Source organism: Pleurodeles waltl, chromosome 2_2 (genome assembly GCF_031143425.1).
Source record: "Pleurodeles waltl isolate 20211129_DDA chromosome 2_2, aPleWal1.hap1.20221129, whole genome shotgun sequence".
In the NCBI taxonomy this organism is placed as follows: domain Eukaryota; kingdom Metazoa; phylum Chordata; class Amphibia; order Caudata; family Salamandridae; genus Pleurodeles; species Pleurodeles waltl.
The window spans coordinates 617802170-617818131 of record NC_090439.1 but is presented as its reverse complement, the minus strand read 5'-3'; the positions used below and the strand labels follow the sequence as shown (position 1 = coordinate 617818131).

Genomic DNA, 15962 nt, shown 5'->3' with positions numbered 1-15962 from the left:
TTTCCATCACTCCAGCCGGTGCATGTATTCTGGGCACTTCCCCCGCTGCACCGAGACCAAGGGAGGTCCCATCCATGCCCATCAGAGCCCAGATGAGGATTGGCTGAGCCCCCCCCACACTTTTGGCTGGTTCATCGAGGATTGCATAATAGGCAGACAAGGTACTTTGAATAATTGACTATTGTGGTGTCTACCTTCACTTTGCCCTTTTAGCTTAATGACTAATTTTAGGAATTAATATTTAAGCACTCCTTCCATCTATGTGGGCTAAGTTGATTGGTCTCATTGCATAAATAAATTGACAGTTGTGTAGGTGGAATTTTAATCATTGGGTTATTTAATATTTTTTTCTTACAGTTCATTCATAATGAGCAAGAGGAAAGGAGCTGATGTGGTTCAGGCTACTGCAAAAACAAAATTGACTAAGCAAAATAATTGCACTCTTAGGTAGATTGACCTTTTGATTGAGGAAGTAAAGTCACTGATCAGCACTGATGCACCATTTCAAGCTGCACCTGGGGAAACTTTGAACAATTCAAACCGTAAGGTTTCTCCAAAGAACATTGGTGCTATTCCCAACTCAACTAATCCTAAAAACAGGAAAGGAAATTTAAAAGTAACTCATGAATCAAAACATGAAGCTCAGCCTATCAGAGGCTATTTTAGTGGCCCCAGTAAGGACACACAAGTGTGTTAGTCATCCTTGGGCCACAATGTGATAAGATCAGATGCAAATAAAACACTTCATGCATCAGCTGAAAAGAGCTGGGTCAAATTGTTACCCACGATCCTGTGTAGCAATCTCTTTCAAGCACTTTTCGAGGATACAAATGTTGCGCATGGTTACTAACTACAGCACCCTACCAAGAAGGCCAACCCCCTGTATCTAGTAGTTCCTCTCAATCATGTGTACATAGCTTTGTGCCAAAAATGATTGGGGCAGAATGAGATCAGAGGACCAGGGTAACTACAATATATCTTCAACATCGTGTCCCCACACCTGACACTCCTCTTACATAGTGCTAGGAAGGAGTCAGGCTTAACGAGGGGTTTCCAGGCATGTAATTTCAGCAAGATTATTACAGAGCTGGGCTCCTCTGTTAGGCATCGTAGATGCTCAATTTCTATGGTCAATGTCCCCAAACATAAGGACAACCTACACAAGGTACAAGAAACTGCACTGATAAACAAATCAATCCACTGGATTCGTAAAGTGAAGGGTTGTCAGTCTATTATAAGAGAGGATGTCTTGGGAGCCATTAGACACACATGCCCTGGTCTTGTTTATCTCACCATTGAGTTGATTATTCCCAGTAGAGAGCTGGTAGATAGTCTAGTGGCATTTGATGTACAGACAACCTCTCTATTTCACAGCAACATTCATTTTAAATAAAGACTGTGAGCTCCTAGTCCCCTTGAAATGGGTCCATATCCTCAATTCACTCTGTAGACCAGTCATTTCTAAGGTGTATAGACTGACAATCAGCAGCAAGCAATAGGCTATTTGGTTGGGACGGGATTCTTTCCAGCGTCATTTTTAATAAATGTATGGCTCCCAGCTTCACGAGTTCTACCTCATTTGGAAATGATGACCCTGCTCCATCCAGAAATAGCGACTTGCCAGTTGGGGTTCTACTTGATGTCTGTCTCCTTCCTCTAGGTCTTCACTAAGGAATCATGCTGGGGATATTAAGGCACCCTGTTTGTCACTTCTGTCAATGCAGGACACAGGTCTGCTTTCAGTTACTTCTTCGAATGTGGCTGGATTAAATTCCAAAATCGATCTATCGGGCTGTAACGATTATATAGAGCAATTTAACATTTGTTTATTGCAAGAAGTGTGGTCTCTGACAGTTGTATTCAAACACGGTTATTTAAATGACTGGATTCCTGCCCAGCATGGCCCCGATGGGAGACCAGCTGGAGACCTTACAATTTGGATCAGATCCAGTCTGAATCTCTCAATAAGACAACTTCACACGAACTGCATGGACATTTTATCTATACGAATGGAGACGGGTACTTCCAGACCTATTGAGATTTGTAACAGCTATGCTGGGGGGGGTTAGAGGTGGACTTAAATCATCAACAGTCTCAGCACTGGAGGATCTTTTGGGTAAAGACCGCTGTTAGGTATATTTACTGATAGCAGGGGACTTTAATGCCACATTTAAACCTCTTTTTACTATTAAACTGACATGTAAGTTACTTAGAATCCTCTAAGATCCTAAGCTTATCCTTGTATGTGCTGTCACCACGTTTTTTGGGGTGGATTTGGGTTATTAGAACCAAGGCACTAGGCCTTACTTATCGCTGCTATTTGGTTTAATGATTCATTGACTTACTTTTATCCAGTAATGAACCGTTGTAAAATTGATTTATGAGTAGAATCAAGGCACCAGGCCTAATAATGTGAACTACTCGCTGCTATTTGTTTTAATGATGCACTGATTCATTTATCAACTAGTTGTAAAATTAATTTATGAGCATGTTTATGCCTTATTATTTAGGTTTTAGTCATTGTTCTTTTCTCTCTGGGTATTCCCTTGCTGCTATGTATATTTGTTTGATCATGCAGAACCCTTGTTTTATGTTTTTGTTGTATTTTTTGTGTACTTTGATGTTTTGGTCTATAATGATATGTTAAAAGGTTGTCTATTCTTTGTTTTATGTGCTTTTATGATTTAATTTTTCAAATATATTAACTGATGATGATGAAAATGATAGAAAGGTTTGTATATGGTTTGAAAATTGAATGTGAAGGGATACTTTGCTTTCAGAAGTCACATGAAAAACTGACATAGGGATGGGATCAAGAAGAAAAGGTCTCCTTTGAGACATGTTCTGCTTCTTGAGACATCTTGTATTAGAATAAGACTCACATGGGAAAAAAATTGTAAAAGGTCCTGAAATCAATTTAATACAAATCTATGCTAATTTTGTGGGCATAATATAGGATTTCCACAGACATACCAAAGCCTAATTCTGGCTAAAGTAATTCCTCTTATTGTGCTGCTCTGCCCCAGCTGCTGCATTAGCTATGTGGTCCATAAGACATAATCCAGTGCTCCCCGCAATAAAACATATCACAAGTTCTACCAAGAAACACATAACCCTTTTCTTCTTTGGGACTCTATTATGGATTGAGCACATGTCTATCTCTCACTTATGTGCATCTAGCACAGATAGGGACAGTGTGCCCAGTCATTGAAGAAAATGCATTCTCCTCAGTGCGGGGAGAAACTGTGATGCGGGCCAGTACTCCTCAGTGCCGTAACACAACTAGAAGGGCCCACCTGCCCAGACCAGGAAGGGAGGCCCCTCCGGACTCACTTTGGCCAGGTGCTGAATTTAGAGGACCCTCTGGAGCTTGGGCTCCCCCACACCGCATGGGCTGCAGGGACCTTTGTTATGCCCCAGGTGCTCCTGCAAGCAGGTGCACTGAGCAACTGCCTCTGCATGCAGGGGAATACCTGGTGGGTCCGTAGGCCAACTGTAACCACCTCCTAAGTGGTGCCTTCAGGTAGAGCACTGACCTTAACCAACCCGGCGGCCTCTTTATCTCTGTGCATGCTTCTGTAATATGATGCAGGTGCAGTGTTTCTTCATTTGAACAAGACAATGCTCCAATGACAAAGAGGGAGCACTCCTGTGAGTTTGGGTTGGCATATATTTAGGATTGCCATGGGCAATATTACAGGAGTGGATGTGTAAGCATCTGCTACCTCTTATGTTATACCAAAGGGCCTCTGTGGCACAAAAAGTATCATACACACCAGTTTCATCACTAGGGTACTTGTATAGTATGGCACAAGTTCACATCATCCTGTGTTCCACTGCTTCAAATTAACCTGTACCACACAGAAGCACATGAGCTTGTTGCATTGTGTGTATTGATATCAATGCATATTTGCATGTGTGTCCAGGTATTATCTACATGTGTGACTGGGTATAAATAGATGTGATGATCTGTATGTATTTGTGCATGTTCTGTTTGTGCATGTGTGTCCCTTTGTTGTATGACTCAGAGTGCATACACTAAATAAAAGGTAAGCCCATTTGTTTTGTCAATGTTTGTTTTATAAACAGAGCATCTCTGCTGTTTTATTTTGGCAAGGCTGTGTATCTTGGTTGTCACAATAATGTGTGAGCTACAGTAGTTCGGAAAGTATAGTGTGTGGTTGGTAACAGCTTAAATAGACTAGACATCCTGAGTTATTTCTGAATATTGCAGCAAAACTCTTTTTGCTTTCTGCCTCACCTATTGAACATTATTGTGTAAGTGTTATTTGCCGAATTTCAGACATTTGTATAACAATATTATTTTATTCAAACAGGACCTGTCACATTTTCATCCGACTGCAATAAGAGTTTTCATCGACTCTATCACAACACAAGGGATTGCTCAATACCAGCATGTGAGTCGAGTAAAAAATATTCCTTTTCAACATTTAACAAATCGAAGTATGTTTGACTTGCGTCATCTGTTTTTGTTGTATGGGAGTCTATACGTATTCATATACCATGTTGATATCAATGTGCCCATTTGAACAACAATTGTTTGTCAGGGTGATTTTCCTTGTTTCATATAGATACAAGACATCTGGAGTCTGCTTCAGTCCTCTATACCGGAATCACAACAGTCTGTGTGTATCTAAACCTAAATCAGGTGTCCCATTCGTAGTCACCCAATGGCAGATCCTGAAATCAAGAATTCACCTTACTACGTCCACAAGTGAGGGGAATATTATGCCATACTTTCTTCACTTTATTCAATAGCAGCCTTTTTACAACTTATTAATAAAAACTACAATTCCCATGAAACATAGGGAATTATAAGGCAAAAACATAAACATCCAATAGGTAAGAACACTCCAATAAACAACTAATCAGTCTGTAATCATCCATAACATAGTCCTTCATCGGCATCCCTTAATACTCATTTGAAGTGCGAGGCATGTCTTTCTACACATTTTGCTTAAAAGGCTCTGCTCCCAGGAAAAAAAGGAGACTTAGTGGCAAAACGAGAAGAGAATCTGGAAAAAGTCCTGTAGAAAAATAATTTTTGTAACATTGCACATCATGTAATGAGACAATCACAAGGATAAACAGGACAAATTCCTATAATCCATACTTTCTAGTAAGGGGTGGGATCCAATCAAATTGATAGGGTGGGATAATTCTTGCCTCCGAGTCCTTAATAGAATTGAAACTTTCCATAATGATAGATAGGAAAGTTTTCATTCTATGTAAGGACCGAAGGCAAGGATTATGCTAGTTTTAAGTTTACTTACAACCAAATGAACCATATTTAAAACTTGTTTGAAATAAAACTTTTTAAAAGTACAGTCCGGAGACCAGTCAGCTGCATTCATGATGTCCTCCAAGCGTACACCTAACATGAACACCTTGGAAGCCATGGCTCCTCATGTGGAATGTGCACCAAAAAGAGACATGTTAATGCCAGCTTCCTGCCTGACCCAACGCACCCAACAAGCAATAGTAGGAGAAGATACTGCTCTATGTGGTTTACGTAGAGCAATAGGAAGCTGATTTTTACCTGGAAGGCAAAATTCAGAATACAATACATCATATATTTTGAGACATTGGACAACATATAATTTTAGTAAGTCTGGGAAGGCTGGATAAGAAATTATTCTAGTATTGGACTTAGTTTGTATACTAACTGTAAAAAAACACCCCAGAATGGGAAAAGGTCCTTCCTGAAATATCCAAAGCACAGACATTGGATACTCTTCGATAAGAAATTAAGCAAAGAAGCAAAGACGGTTTTGCTAAAAGTATCTTTCTTGACAAAAAACGGTTTGGTTGCCAGAATAAAAATAAATTAAGTACTTGGTTGACAACCCAGAAAGCTGAGTAATGAGGTTCTGGCGGAAGGGAAAACCTGATTCCCCAAAGAAAAAGGGTAACCAACGGATTTTCATGTATAGGAGATCCATCCACTGAAGAACGTCCAGCAGGAATGTCAGATCTAAAAGTGTTGTTAGAACAATATGCAAAGCCTTTGGTGTGCAATTCAGCTAGGAAGTGGAGGACATGCATTACATCAGCACCCACGGGATCGAGATCCAGTTGCAAACACCAATGACTACATATGTTCCAAGATAATCTGCATTGCTTGGTTCTACTGGCTGCTCAGGCTTTAAATTAGAGGTCCTGAGCTTGGTGCAATAATCACTGGACAGCCATCGTCTCCTGTAATCTGCCAAGCCATTAGCGAGAGCGAGCCTTCTAGAATCATCTGATGAGGCTTGTGATCTGGATTGAGGAGATGCGAGGGAACCCAACTTGAGATTTCCTAATCGGGGTTATTATCACCAAAGTGGCACGTTTGTGACGAACTTGAGCAGATGCTCGAGTGATCATCATAAAATGGAGCAGAAGCGTAGGCTGTCTCTAGACTCCAATCCTGTAGTAAAGCATCTGTGGCCGCTGCCTTGGGATCTGGAATCCAACTGAAAAACCTGGGTCATTGGTGATTCAGTCTGGATGCAAACAGATCCACTGAAAAGAGACCCCAAAGATTCAGAAGGGTGGAAAAACTTCCGGGTGTAGCTTCCATAAGCTGGAATCTCTGAAATGTCTGGATTGGAAGTCTGCTGTTGGTTCTCCTGCCCAGGAAGGTATTCCGCTGTGACCGATATCTGTCAGTCCAGGTAGAATTGCCAGAAACTGGTTGCTAGATCAAATAAAGACTTGGATCTGGTGCCCCCTAGATGAGTCATATAATGAACCTCCAAAATGTTGTTCATCTTCAGTAGAAAACAAGACTGAATGGAATTTTTTGTCAAACATTGGACCGCAAAAGGACCAGCTAAAAGTTCTAGACAATTGATATATAATTGTTGTTTGCTCGGGGACCATAAGCCACCGATGGAAAAATGTCCACACCTCACGCCCCAACCTCGTCTGCTGGCGTTGGATTCGAAAACCAGATCTGGGGCAGAGCCAAAAATTGCTCTTCCATTCCATGTGTCCACGTCTGTGAAGGTCAGCGGCTTTTAAGCGTTGTAATGCAGAGAGCCTGGAAAAGTGGCATGGGTGGATGAAGACAAGAGACCTACTGAGCTAGCAATCTGACAAAGGGATACCCGTTGTCTAGCCAAAGTTGTATCAACTCCTAACGAATCTTCAACATCTTCTGAAATGGAAAACTTAAGGAACTAGCAGAGACTTTCTTTTGTTTATGATAAAACCTAGCTGATACAGAAGATTGACTGTGATTTGTAATTGAGGAGATAATTTTCGCAGGCACTGGGCCATGAGAAGGATGTTGTTGAGCTAAACAATGAGACGTATTCCTTGCGACCTGATATATTTCACAACGGGTTTGAGAACTTTTGTAAAGCACCAAGGTTCAGAGGATAGACTGAAAGGTAGAGTGATGAATTTGAAGGTCTGGTGGCACTGGATGAATTGGAGAAATCTCCTGCGTGAAGGGAAAATGAGAATGGTCAAATAAGCATCTTTCAGGTCAAGACGTAATAGCCAGTCGATGGGACCTAAGAACCCTCGCAGGAGGTAAATTCCCTCCAATTTCAAGTGCTGGTGTAACAACCATTCATTGAATTCGCATATGTTGATGACCGGTCACTGTCGTCTGTCAGCTTTGTCAACTAAGAAAAGATTGCTGATGAAACCACAAGGGTGAGGAATTGTATGGGAAATAGCCCCCTTAGATGGAAGAGCAGCTATCTTCTCGCCTATTAGATCTGACTCGTGAGCTTAAAACTGAATGGAATAGCGAAGAGATTGTTGTCTGGGGGAACAGTCAATCTCTATCTGAAAACATTTTATAGTTTGTGGAACCCATGCATCCCTTGTTCATGATACCCAAGCCTGGGTAAAATTCATCAGTCGCCCCCCTACTTTTAGAAGGGAAGAATGGAGAACACTTACTGGAATAAGAGTTAGAGGATGGAGCTGTCCCATCACGGCCTTGGGAATCACCTATCTCTTGTTGGATAGAAGTTGGCAAAGTGGGATTTATCTTAGAACTGTCCTTGCCTGGAGCCCTGCGCTCTGGAAGGGTACTGGGAGTGAAAACTAGTGGGCCCTGCCTCAACCAGCCTCTTGGAAAACCCGGGAGGTAAAATCTTTTTAATGGAAGACAGAGCCTTATCCAAAGAAGTGAAAGTATTAACAATCTTTCCTAATTCCTTAATGAAAGGTTCACAAAAGAGTCCTCCTTGAACTACTGCTCCTGCTTCCGAGTCTGCCAAATCATCTAGTTTTGGGTCCACCTCTATTAGTAAAGAGCATTGGCGCTCAGTAGATAACGCACAATTGGCATTGCCCAGAAAGATGTTAGCATGTTGTGCCCGACTGGAATGGATTTCGGGAGAAATTGAGGTGCCTGAAGATTTTGCATCCTCTGCCACATCTAGAATTTTGGCCAACGGACCCAGGACATCCAAAGTTTGCCCTGGCATGCCCACTGGGATCTATCAATGCCTTCTTCTGGTCCTTGATAAACTTCTGAAGGAAAGCGGACATTCTGGGATCATTTCAGGAGTGAGAGCTACTTTATTTGGAAGAAAAGGATGGGTATATTCCGCCCGTAAACAATTATGGGACTCTGTTCCCATTGATTTCCTAATACGTCCCACGACATAATTTGTCACCTTGTCGGATGGGGCCCATTCTGAACATCTAGGATGAACAATGTCATCTGGGTCAAGCATGTCAGACTCGTCAAAAACAGTATCAGAAGGAGTATGAGATGCATAAAGGCAAGGTCTTGAGAGACTAGCACCATCATCAGGATCATTAAGGGAATCAGAAGTTTGAAGAGCAGATCTGAAAATAAGCTTGAAGGGTCCCCAGAGGAAAAAAATGGCTTCCTGAGATTAGAAAGACTGTCTCATACGAGCAAAGGCTCCCATATCAACACCAGTTTCACATTGCTGAGTCATCTATTGCCTGACAGTTAACATGACATAGTGTGGGAGTTGGAACTGGATTGGATAATTTTGCGCATTCATGTACAATTTAATACAAAAGTATTTTCTCAAGTGGGCCCATGGCCTCTACTACAGCTCGATATATGGACTCATCTACAGCATCAAAAAATTTATTCTTTTCAGCAACTTTCATATTAACTACTACAAAGATTATTTTTATCAAAATAAGGAGAAAAGGTATATATCTATACAAATATTGTAGCAAGGACCAGGCCTACGTGTAGGAAGCTGGTTGTCAGCTTATTTGTTTAATGGTTAAAAACTATATAAGGATAGGGACAAACTCTTGGACACTTCACCCGTGGTGTGATAAAAATACGATTTTTTATGGGGATGCTGCCTGGGACATGTTCTTTGTGTAATTTTTAAAAAATATGTTTCAAATACAAACCCCAATTGAATGTGGGACATATAATTTGAGGGAGTACCGAACTCGCGTTGATGAATGAGGCATCAAAATAGAGAAACCCTAGCTGAGGCATCAGTCTCCAGGCAGGCTAGACTCAGTCAGCTAATGGCATGCAGCTTCGCTCTCACTGTGAAAGAACAAAGAAAGCCGCTCACCTCAGGTGACCAACTGTCAAACAGGCGCCACCAGATGGCAAAGAGTAACATAAACAGTTGCAAAGTAGCAGAAAACGTTCCTGCAGCCTTAGGAAAATGCAAATAAATTACTAAAGCAACAATATAGTCAATAAACAGGAAATGAGACACAGAAATATAAACAAGTCAAAACACTAACAAATAAGATGCAACTTATCTCGGCTGCGAGCAGCGAAGAAAGAGGATTAAGTGACAGAGATGAAGGACTATGTTATGGACTATTACAGACTGGTTGTTCATTGGAGTGTCCTTTCGTATTGACACATAAAATTTTATGAAAGTCGTAAGTTTAGGCTGAGTAGTTAAAACATGCATTTTGCCACATTAGGGGCAATAGAGTGGCCACTGGGAAACAATAAAGATGTATGTTGTAGAAACATCTAGGTACTTTTTCGCACCCAGGTTGTCCTCCTAGACGTTTTCTATTAAGTTGGTTTTACAATTTGTTAATTCAGCATGCAGAATTAACACCCCTAAGGGCATATTTACAAAACAATGACGCAACCCAGCACCACAAGCCATCTTGCAGCACCAAGCTGTGCCATTAGGGAAGTGTAGGGATGTGTTGTATTTCCAGCAATACAATGCATCCCTGTACTTCCCTCAGCACTGCCCAACAATTGGCAGCCTTGCACCAACACAGGCACCCTCGCCCCATGGTGCAGGGATGCCTGTGTTGCCGGGATGATTTTGTGCAGTAAGAGACACCTTCCTGCACATAAACAATCATTAATAGAGTTAAGGTGGCATTTCCCACAAGCCATATTCACAAAGTAGCACAATGCAAGCATTGCACCACTTTGTAAATCCTTGCGCCACATTATGCCAACGCCATGCATAATGTATGCAAGGGGAACGTTCCCACGTTGGGAGGCCCAGAAAAATGGGGCAGTGAAATTTACTAGATTTCACTGCAAAATTTTTAGTGTCATTATTAATGTCTGCTTAAGGCAGGTGTTAAATTATGCTTCCATTGAAAACAATGGGCCACCCTGTGCTTTACTGCATTAGTGCCATAATTTATGGTGCTAATCCAGCAAAGTGTCACATTAGCACCATAAATTATGATGATAATGTGGACACGACCATACTAGTGTGCCATATTGTAAATACGGTGCACACATGGTGTTGTTAGGGGGACTCAATGGGGCACTAGAAAAGTGGTGCATCATTTAAGATCATCCATAAATCTGGCCCTATGTGTGCTGCAGAATGTAGCACGCATAGAAAGAGGAAAAAACGAGGAGAAGTAAAAATCTTTCTCCTTGTTGCGCCACTTTTGCACCACCCCTGGGATGGTCTAGGAATCTGACACATTTCCAGCCTTGTAAATGTGGAAATGCCTCAGACTCCATGAGTGTTGCGTGGAAACACCCACAGCAACACCAATGGAATACCCCTTTCAAACAGAGTAAATAATGTATGAAAGTGGGGCATATTTACAGGGCCATAAAAAAGCTGTGCAAGGAAGCTTTGTAAATATGGGCTGGCACACTGTGCCAATGGAGCGTCATAAAAAGTGATGCTCCAGTGGCTCTAGAGGCTTGTAAAATAGGCCCATAGCTTCCCAGGGACATATTTGTTGAGGTATTACCTAATGGTGTTTGTAAACAAAACACTGAGAATTATCTAGAAATCATTGACATTGATTTTCCCTATAATTCCCCATTCCATTGGGGAAAAGTCAGAATACTAGTTAATGATGTATCCAAGAACGACCTCCTGCTGCAGTTATGTCAATTCTGTGGGCAAGCTACAAATGCAGGAATTCCACATCAGATGCATGGGGACTTTATGGCCCAAAAACATTGACTAATTGTACAAATCACATATTTTTGGTTGGAAAAAAAGGCTAACTTTTATTTGTGCCTACCAATGCAACTTCTGCTAGGTATGGATTTGACAGATGGACCGAAATCTTTATTTTTCGCAGATTTACAGGTGATTGTTCTAGAAGTTTAGTGAATTCAAAGAAAACTGGAACTTTATGAAAATCATCATTAAATATTTATTTGAATCAAATTTGATTTTGGATTATCTTAGTAAAGTCAGCCATTATGTCAGCTCACATTATACATATCATCGCTAGCGAGTACCAGGCTGACCATTAAGGCATACTGACGTTCTCGGCTATACCACAAGCTAGAGGCTGCAGTAAGGAGTCGGTGGGCTGCCATGACCAAGCCTTGAAAACACTTGTCATAAATTGAGACCTATTTTTGCTAAACTTCATCGCACTAATTGATGTGGGACTGATTCCAACATTTTTGATAAAGCTTGTGTTGGTTTCCTGTCACCTCTGTCCCAAGTTTTTTTCGAAGAATTTTTCAGGACAGTATGCTTGACTATTCCTTTAACCAAATTTTGACAACGGGCAGAAATCTGATTAGGCATATTTATTCAGTGGAATCTGAATAGATAGGCCTGTGAATTTTTTAAACAGAACTTATTATAGTTTAATATTCTGCTATTAAACTGGTCTTCAAAAATAACTGCTCACCATTTGATTTGTGTGTACAAAGCAGTTTTCATGGCATCAATTGTTTTTGTAATTCAATATGTTTGCAAGTGAAACTTGAAACTGGGCTAGACAAAGAGACACAGAGGCAGTTAGAGGAAATGTCTATATATGGAAAGAGATAAGAGACAAAAACATTGAAGAGGAGCAAGAGGGAACAAACGTATGATGTATTCCATTTGTCTTGTGTTAATACACAGATTTTTGCCTCTTTTTTTTTTTATAAACCATCTATATTTTTACTTGCTCTTCATATGCTCTGGTTTAAATGGATGAACAATTCCGCTAGTACAGGCATGGGAGTAACATGACTTCTTCTTGACACTGACTGGGGCCATTGGTACGTAAGTGGCCGTACATTTAAATTGCAAGTGCACATAAGAATGACAATTTTGGACAGACGCCCTTGCCAAGCACTCTGAATCTTTTGAAGTACACCAAGAGAAAAGTGCTACATTTCTCTTCATCTAGCTTGACTGCATTTCATCCCTTGCTCTCTAGCCCATGGTGCACAATATTCATACAGCCATGGTCCTTTCGGGGAAGACGCAGAGTCCATTGGCAGTAATAGATAGAGGAGCTGCTGAGTCTAAAAAAAAAAGGTTTATTTGAAATAAATGGATTCTACATGATCTGCATAATTTTACCAGTGTTCTAAATACATTTGCAACGCGAATTTTCAGTTATAAGATATAGTGGAGTGTTTTATGGATTTGTCCTGGTCTTTTTATCAACGTTTATTATTAATCACAAAATGTTGATGTGTGTGATAATTATGAAACCCACTTCCCCCGGACAGATTTTGGAATGTCATAATTACAAAAGGTCACAAAAAAACATTGGTACCAATTGATCAGAACACTTTAGAAAAATAAAAAATGAAGTAATTCAAAAGTAATTAGACCAAATTTGAAAAATCAAAAACAATTTTGCCCTAAGGCAAATTGGAGGTTTTGCGTCACCTAAATGGAATATGGTGATATAAAACACGAGTACTGGGAAAAACAAACAAGAAGGAGTGCTAGTTTGTAGGGATTTGACAGACTGTTAGGGTTGCTGCACTCTGAATGACCTTACAGCCATGCAGCTATCCCAATTAGTTGTAGGCACTACACACTCTGTCAGCCACCTTTTCGACCCTGTATTTTCAAGGCTAAGTAATTTACATGTTTTTAATCCCTGGCTCATCTCTTAGACTGACCACTATTTGGTTCCCATGATCATCAATATTATTCTCCAGGAATTCATCTTGGCCCGCAACACTGGTTTTACCTAATTGGTAACCCTCTATAAGAAGCCAAATAATAAAGCCTTTTTTTTCATAGGAAACAAGTGTATTGCAGAATAAAAATATAAGGTGCCCTAAATAAACTTCTGAAATGTTCAAGGCTTAAACTTATGTGCATGTACAATACATGTGGATAATTGTGTAAACCATGTGAATATTACATACAGACGTAAAATCTGATTGGTCATGAAACATTGAATTTGCTCAGGTCAGTTTCCAAAAAATGGTCAAACACTCTGAATTGGAGTCATTGCTGATTACTCCAGAATACAGTAGCACTTGTAGACTAGAGCACAAAAGGCAGCTGGGAGACGGATAGTAGCTGCAAGGTGGAAAGTGGCCAACCATTTCAGCAGTGGTGGTTCTTCAGCAGATTTGCAGTAAAAGTTGAATTAGGTTGAAAAGGTGTATGCAAGAAGAAAGAGCTAGAGGACTGGAGCTTTGGGGCCAGTAGGGACCCTAAGGAACTTATTAAATATGTGCTGGCTTCTGGATGGGAAGGAGCTCAATAGGGCAGTTTGAAGACAGAGATAAGGTAGGTGTGTATGTGTGGCTGAAATGATGGAACCGGGTTCTGGCAATAGCCAGCTTTGGCTCTATGAAGGGTGGCAGTAATTGTGGGGAACGAGTGTTTGTAAATATCCTGTTACTCTTCAGGATATATAGTGATTTTCTGGGATCAGAAGTTAGGGCATAATTAAGTGAGTATAAAGGGTACCAAAAGAGGTAGGACGTTGAGTAGAAATTGTCCCTCTAAGGGTGAGTGCAATGTGATGTTGAGTTAGTCAAAGAAATTAGGATAAGGTCGAATAAGAATGTCATTGTGCACTGTGACGAGGTAACCTATGGTAAAATCAGGATATATTGTACATCTGGAGACAGATGAATTATTGCTAAGTGGATAAGGTGTAGGTAAAGTAAGGGTCATGTGGAAGAGGAAATGACCAGAGGGTACCGATTAGCAAATAGTAAGGACTAATGACATCAGAGACCAACATGAGGTTGAGTAGATTGCCACGCTAGTAGGTGGAATAAGTATAAGTATTTGTGTGTATTAACAAGCAGCTAAAAGAAGAGTTTGTTTTGTTCAAATAAATATGTTTAGTTTTAAGTATCTGAGGATCATTAGTGGGACAATTGATCCAAGAAATTATTAAGGTCCTAAAAAGTAGTTTTCGAATCCACTGCGAGGGCAGTTGACAATAATGAATGCAAAAAGGTAATCTGATTGGAGATGCAGTCATTGACCTATTCTGAAGGGGCCATATTCCACTCAGATAAGGGATGAATATGATGGGGAAAAGATGACATAATCAGTTAAAATGCCTAAAAAGGGGGCCAAATCATTGTGGGTAATCAGCAATAAGGAGCAATGTGGATGCGTTAGCAATTAGGTGGTCAGTTATAATTTGTATTGAAGACTGAGGTTAATGAATTGTTCCAATCTGGAGCAACTCTTGGTGTTCATAATTTGAGGCAGACATTTTAAACAACAAGTCAATGGAAAGCATATAGCTGACATGCATTCAAAAAATGTATGGAGTTTATGAGCTGTCTGTATTGTGAGAATGGTTCTCGGTTTCTCAGTATTCTCTGGTGGTGCAGACCTGTTTAGAGTACAAAACAAGACAATGCACCTAAAACAAGAAATGAAGTAACAAAAAGATTTATCCCAGCCCCATGGTTCACTCACGAACTGGTAGAGTCCGAATTAAAACTAAAATTAAGACATCTCAGTCGATAAAATCTATCAATTAAAAATGAAAAGTACATATTATCCAATAAGATCTGTGAAGTACATAACCCTCAAAAAGAGGTGCTTAAAAACGTGCACGAACTATCTTTCGAAGATTGGGTTATTCAAAACCAAACAACCTTCTCAAGAACTCTTTAATTAATTGAATTTGTTCTTGTTTTAAAAAACTAGGGAAACTTATAATTGAGTCACCAAATAATTAAATGAATAGAGTCAAACTATCTGATGTTAGCCCCCTTGATACGAAGTTACTTCAAAGTTTAGTTGTTTAGGTTAAGTCAAGACCTCCCCTTGACCCAGGACCTCTGGAAGTAATAACATTGATCTCTCATTCATTATGGAACCACTGCATGCTATTATTCATACCGCCCTCAATTAGGGTGAAGTTGAAAGGATGAAATGCAGTCTGAGAGGTCGGATACAGGCAGTCCAGTTGTTCTCTTGTAGAGCAGAAACATGACAGCACAGAGCCTTGTGTACCTCCACCATAAAGTGGAGGTGCACGATGTCAAACCCTTGATAAAACTGCTGAATGTAAATATACTGACAAGCCATAGATCCTACCGCAGGCAAAGCAGAAAAGATAATCATGAATAATAGCTCAAATTTGTGGTTTCGTCCTTCCGAGCCTTTTGGAAATTGACCTGCTTCCAATTTCAATAAGTCAGCAAAAAGTTTAGAAGTGTTAGTACTTCAAAATCTTTTAATTAAACCATAATTTGGCTTTATGATTTCGAAGTGCACATTTCTTCTGAGGACAATGAAGACGTTACTTCCCTATTTTTCGATCGAGGCTTTGAAAATCATAGT

At 40.3% G+C, this 15962-nt stretch overlaps 1 protein-coding gene across 4 annotated transcripts in view; it reads left to right on the top strand.

Annotated features, from left to right (window-relative positions):
- The window catches only part of ALKAL1 (ALK and LTK ligand 1), a 692892-nt gene that overhangs the window by 574060 nt on the left and 102870 nt on the right, over positions 1-15962 (top strand). For all 4 annotated transcript variants that reach the window (XM_069220161.1, XM_069220157.1, XM_069220158.1 and 1 more), the window contains exon 4: positions 4338-4418. In XM_069220161.1, the coding sequence (XP_069076262.1) occupies positions 4338-4418 (81 nt within the window). The remainder of the gene's footprint in view (positions 1-4337; positions 4419-15962) is intronic.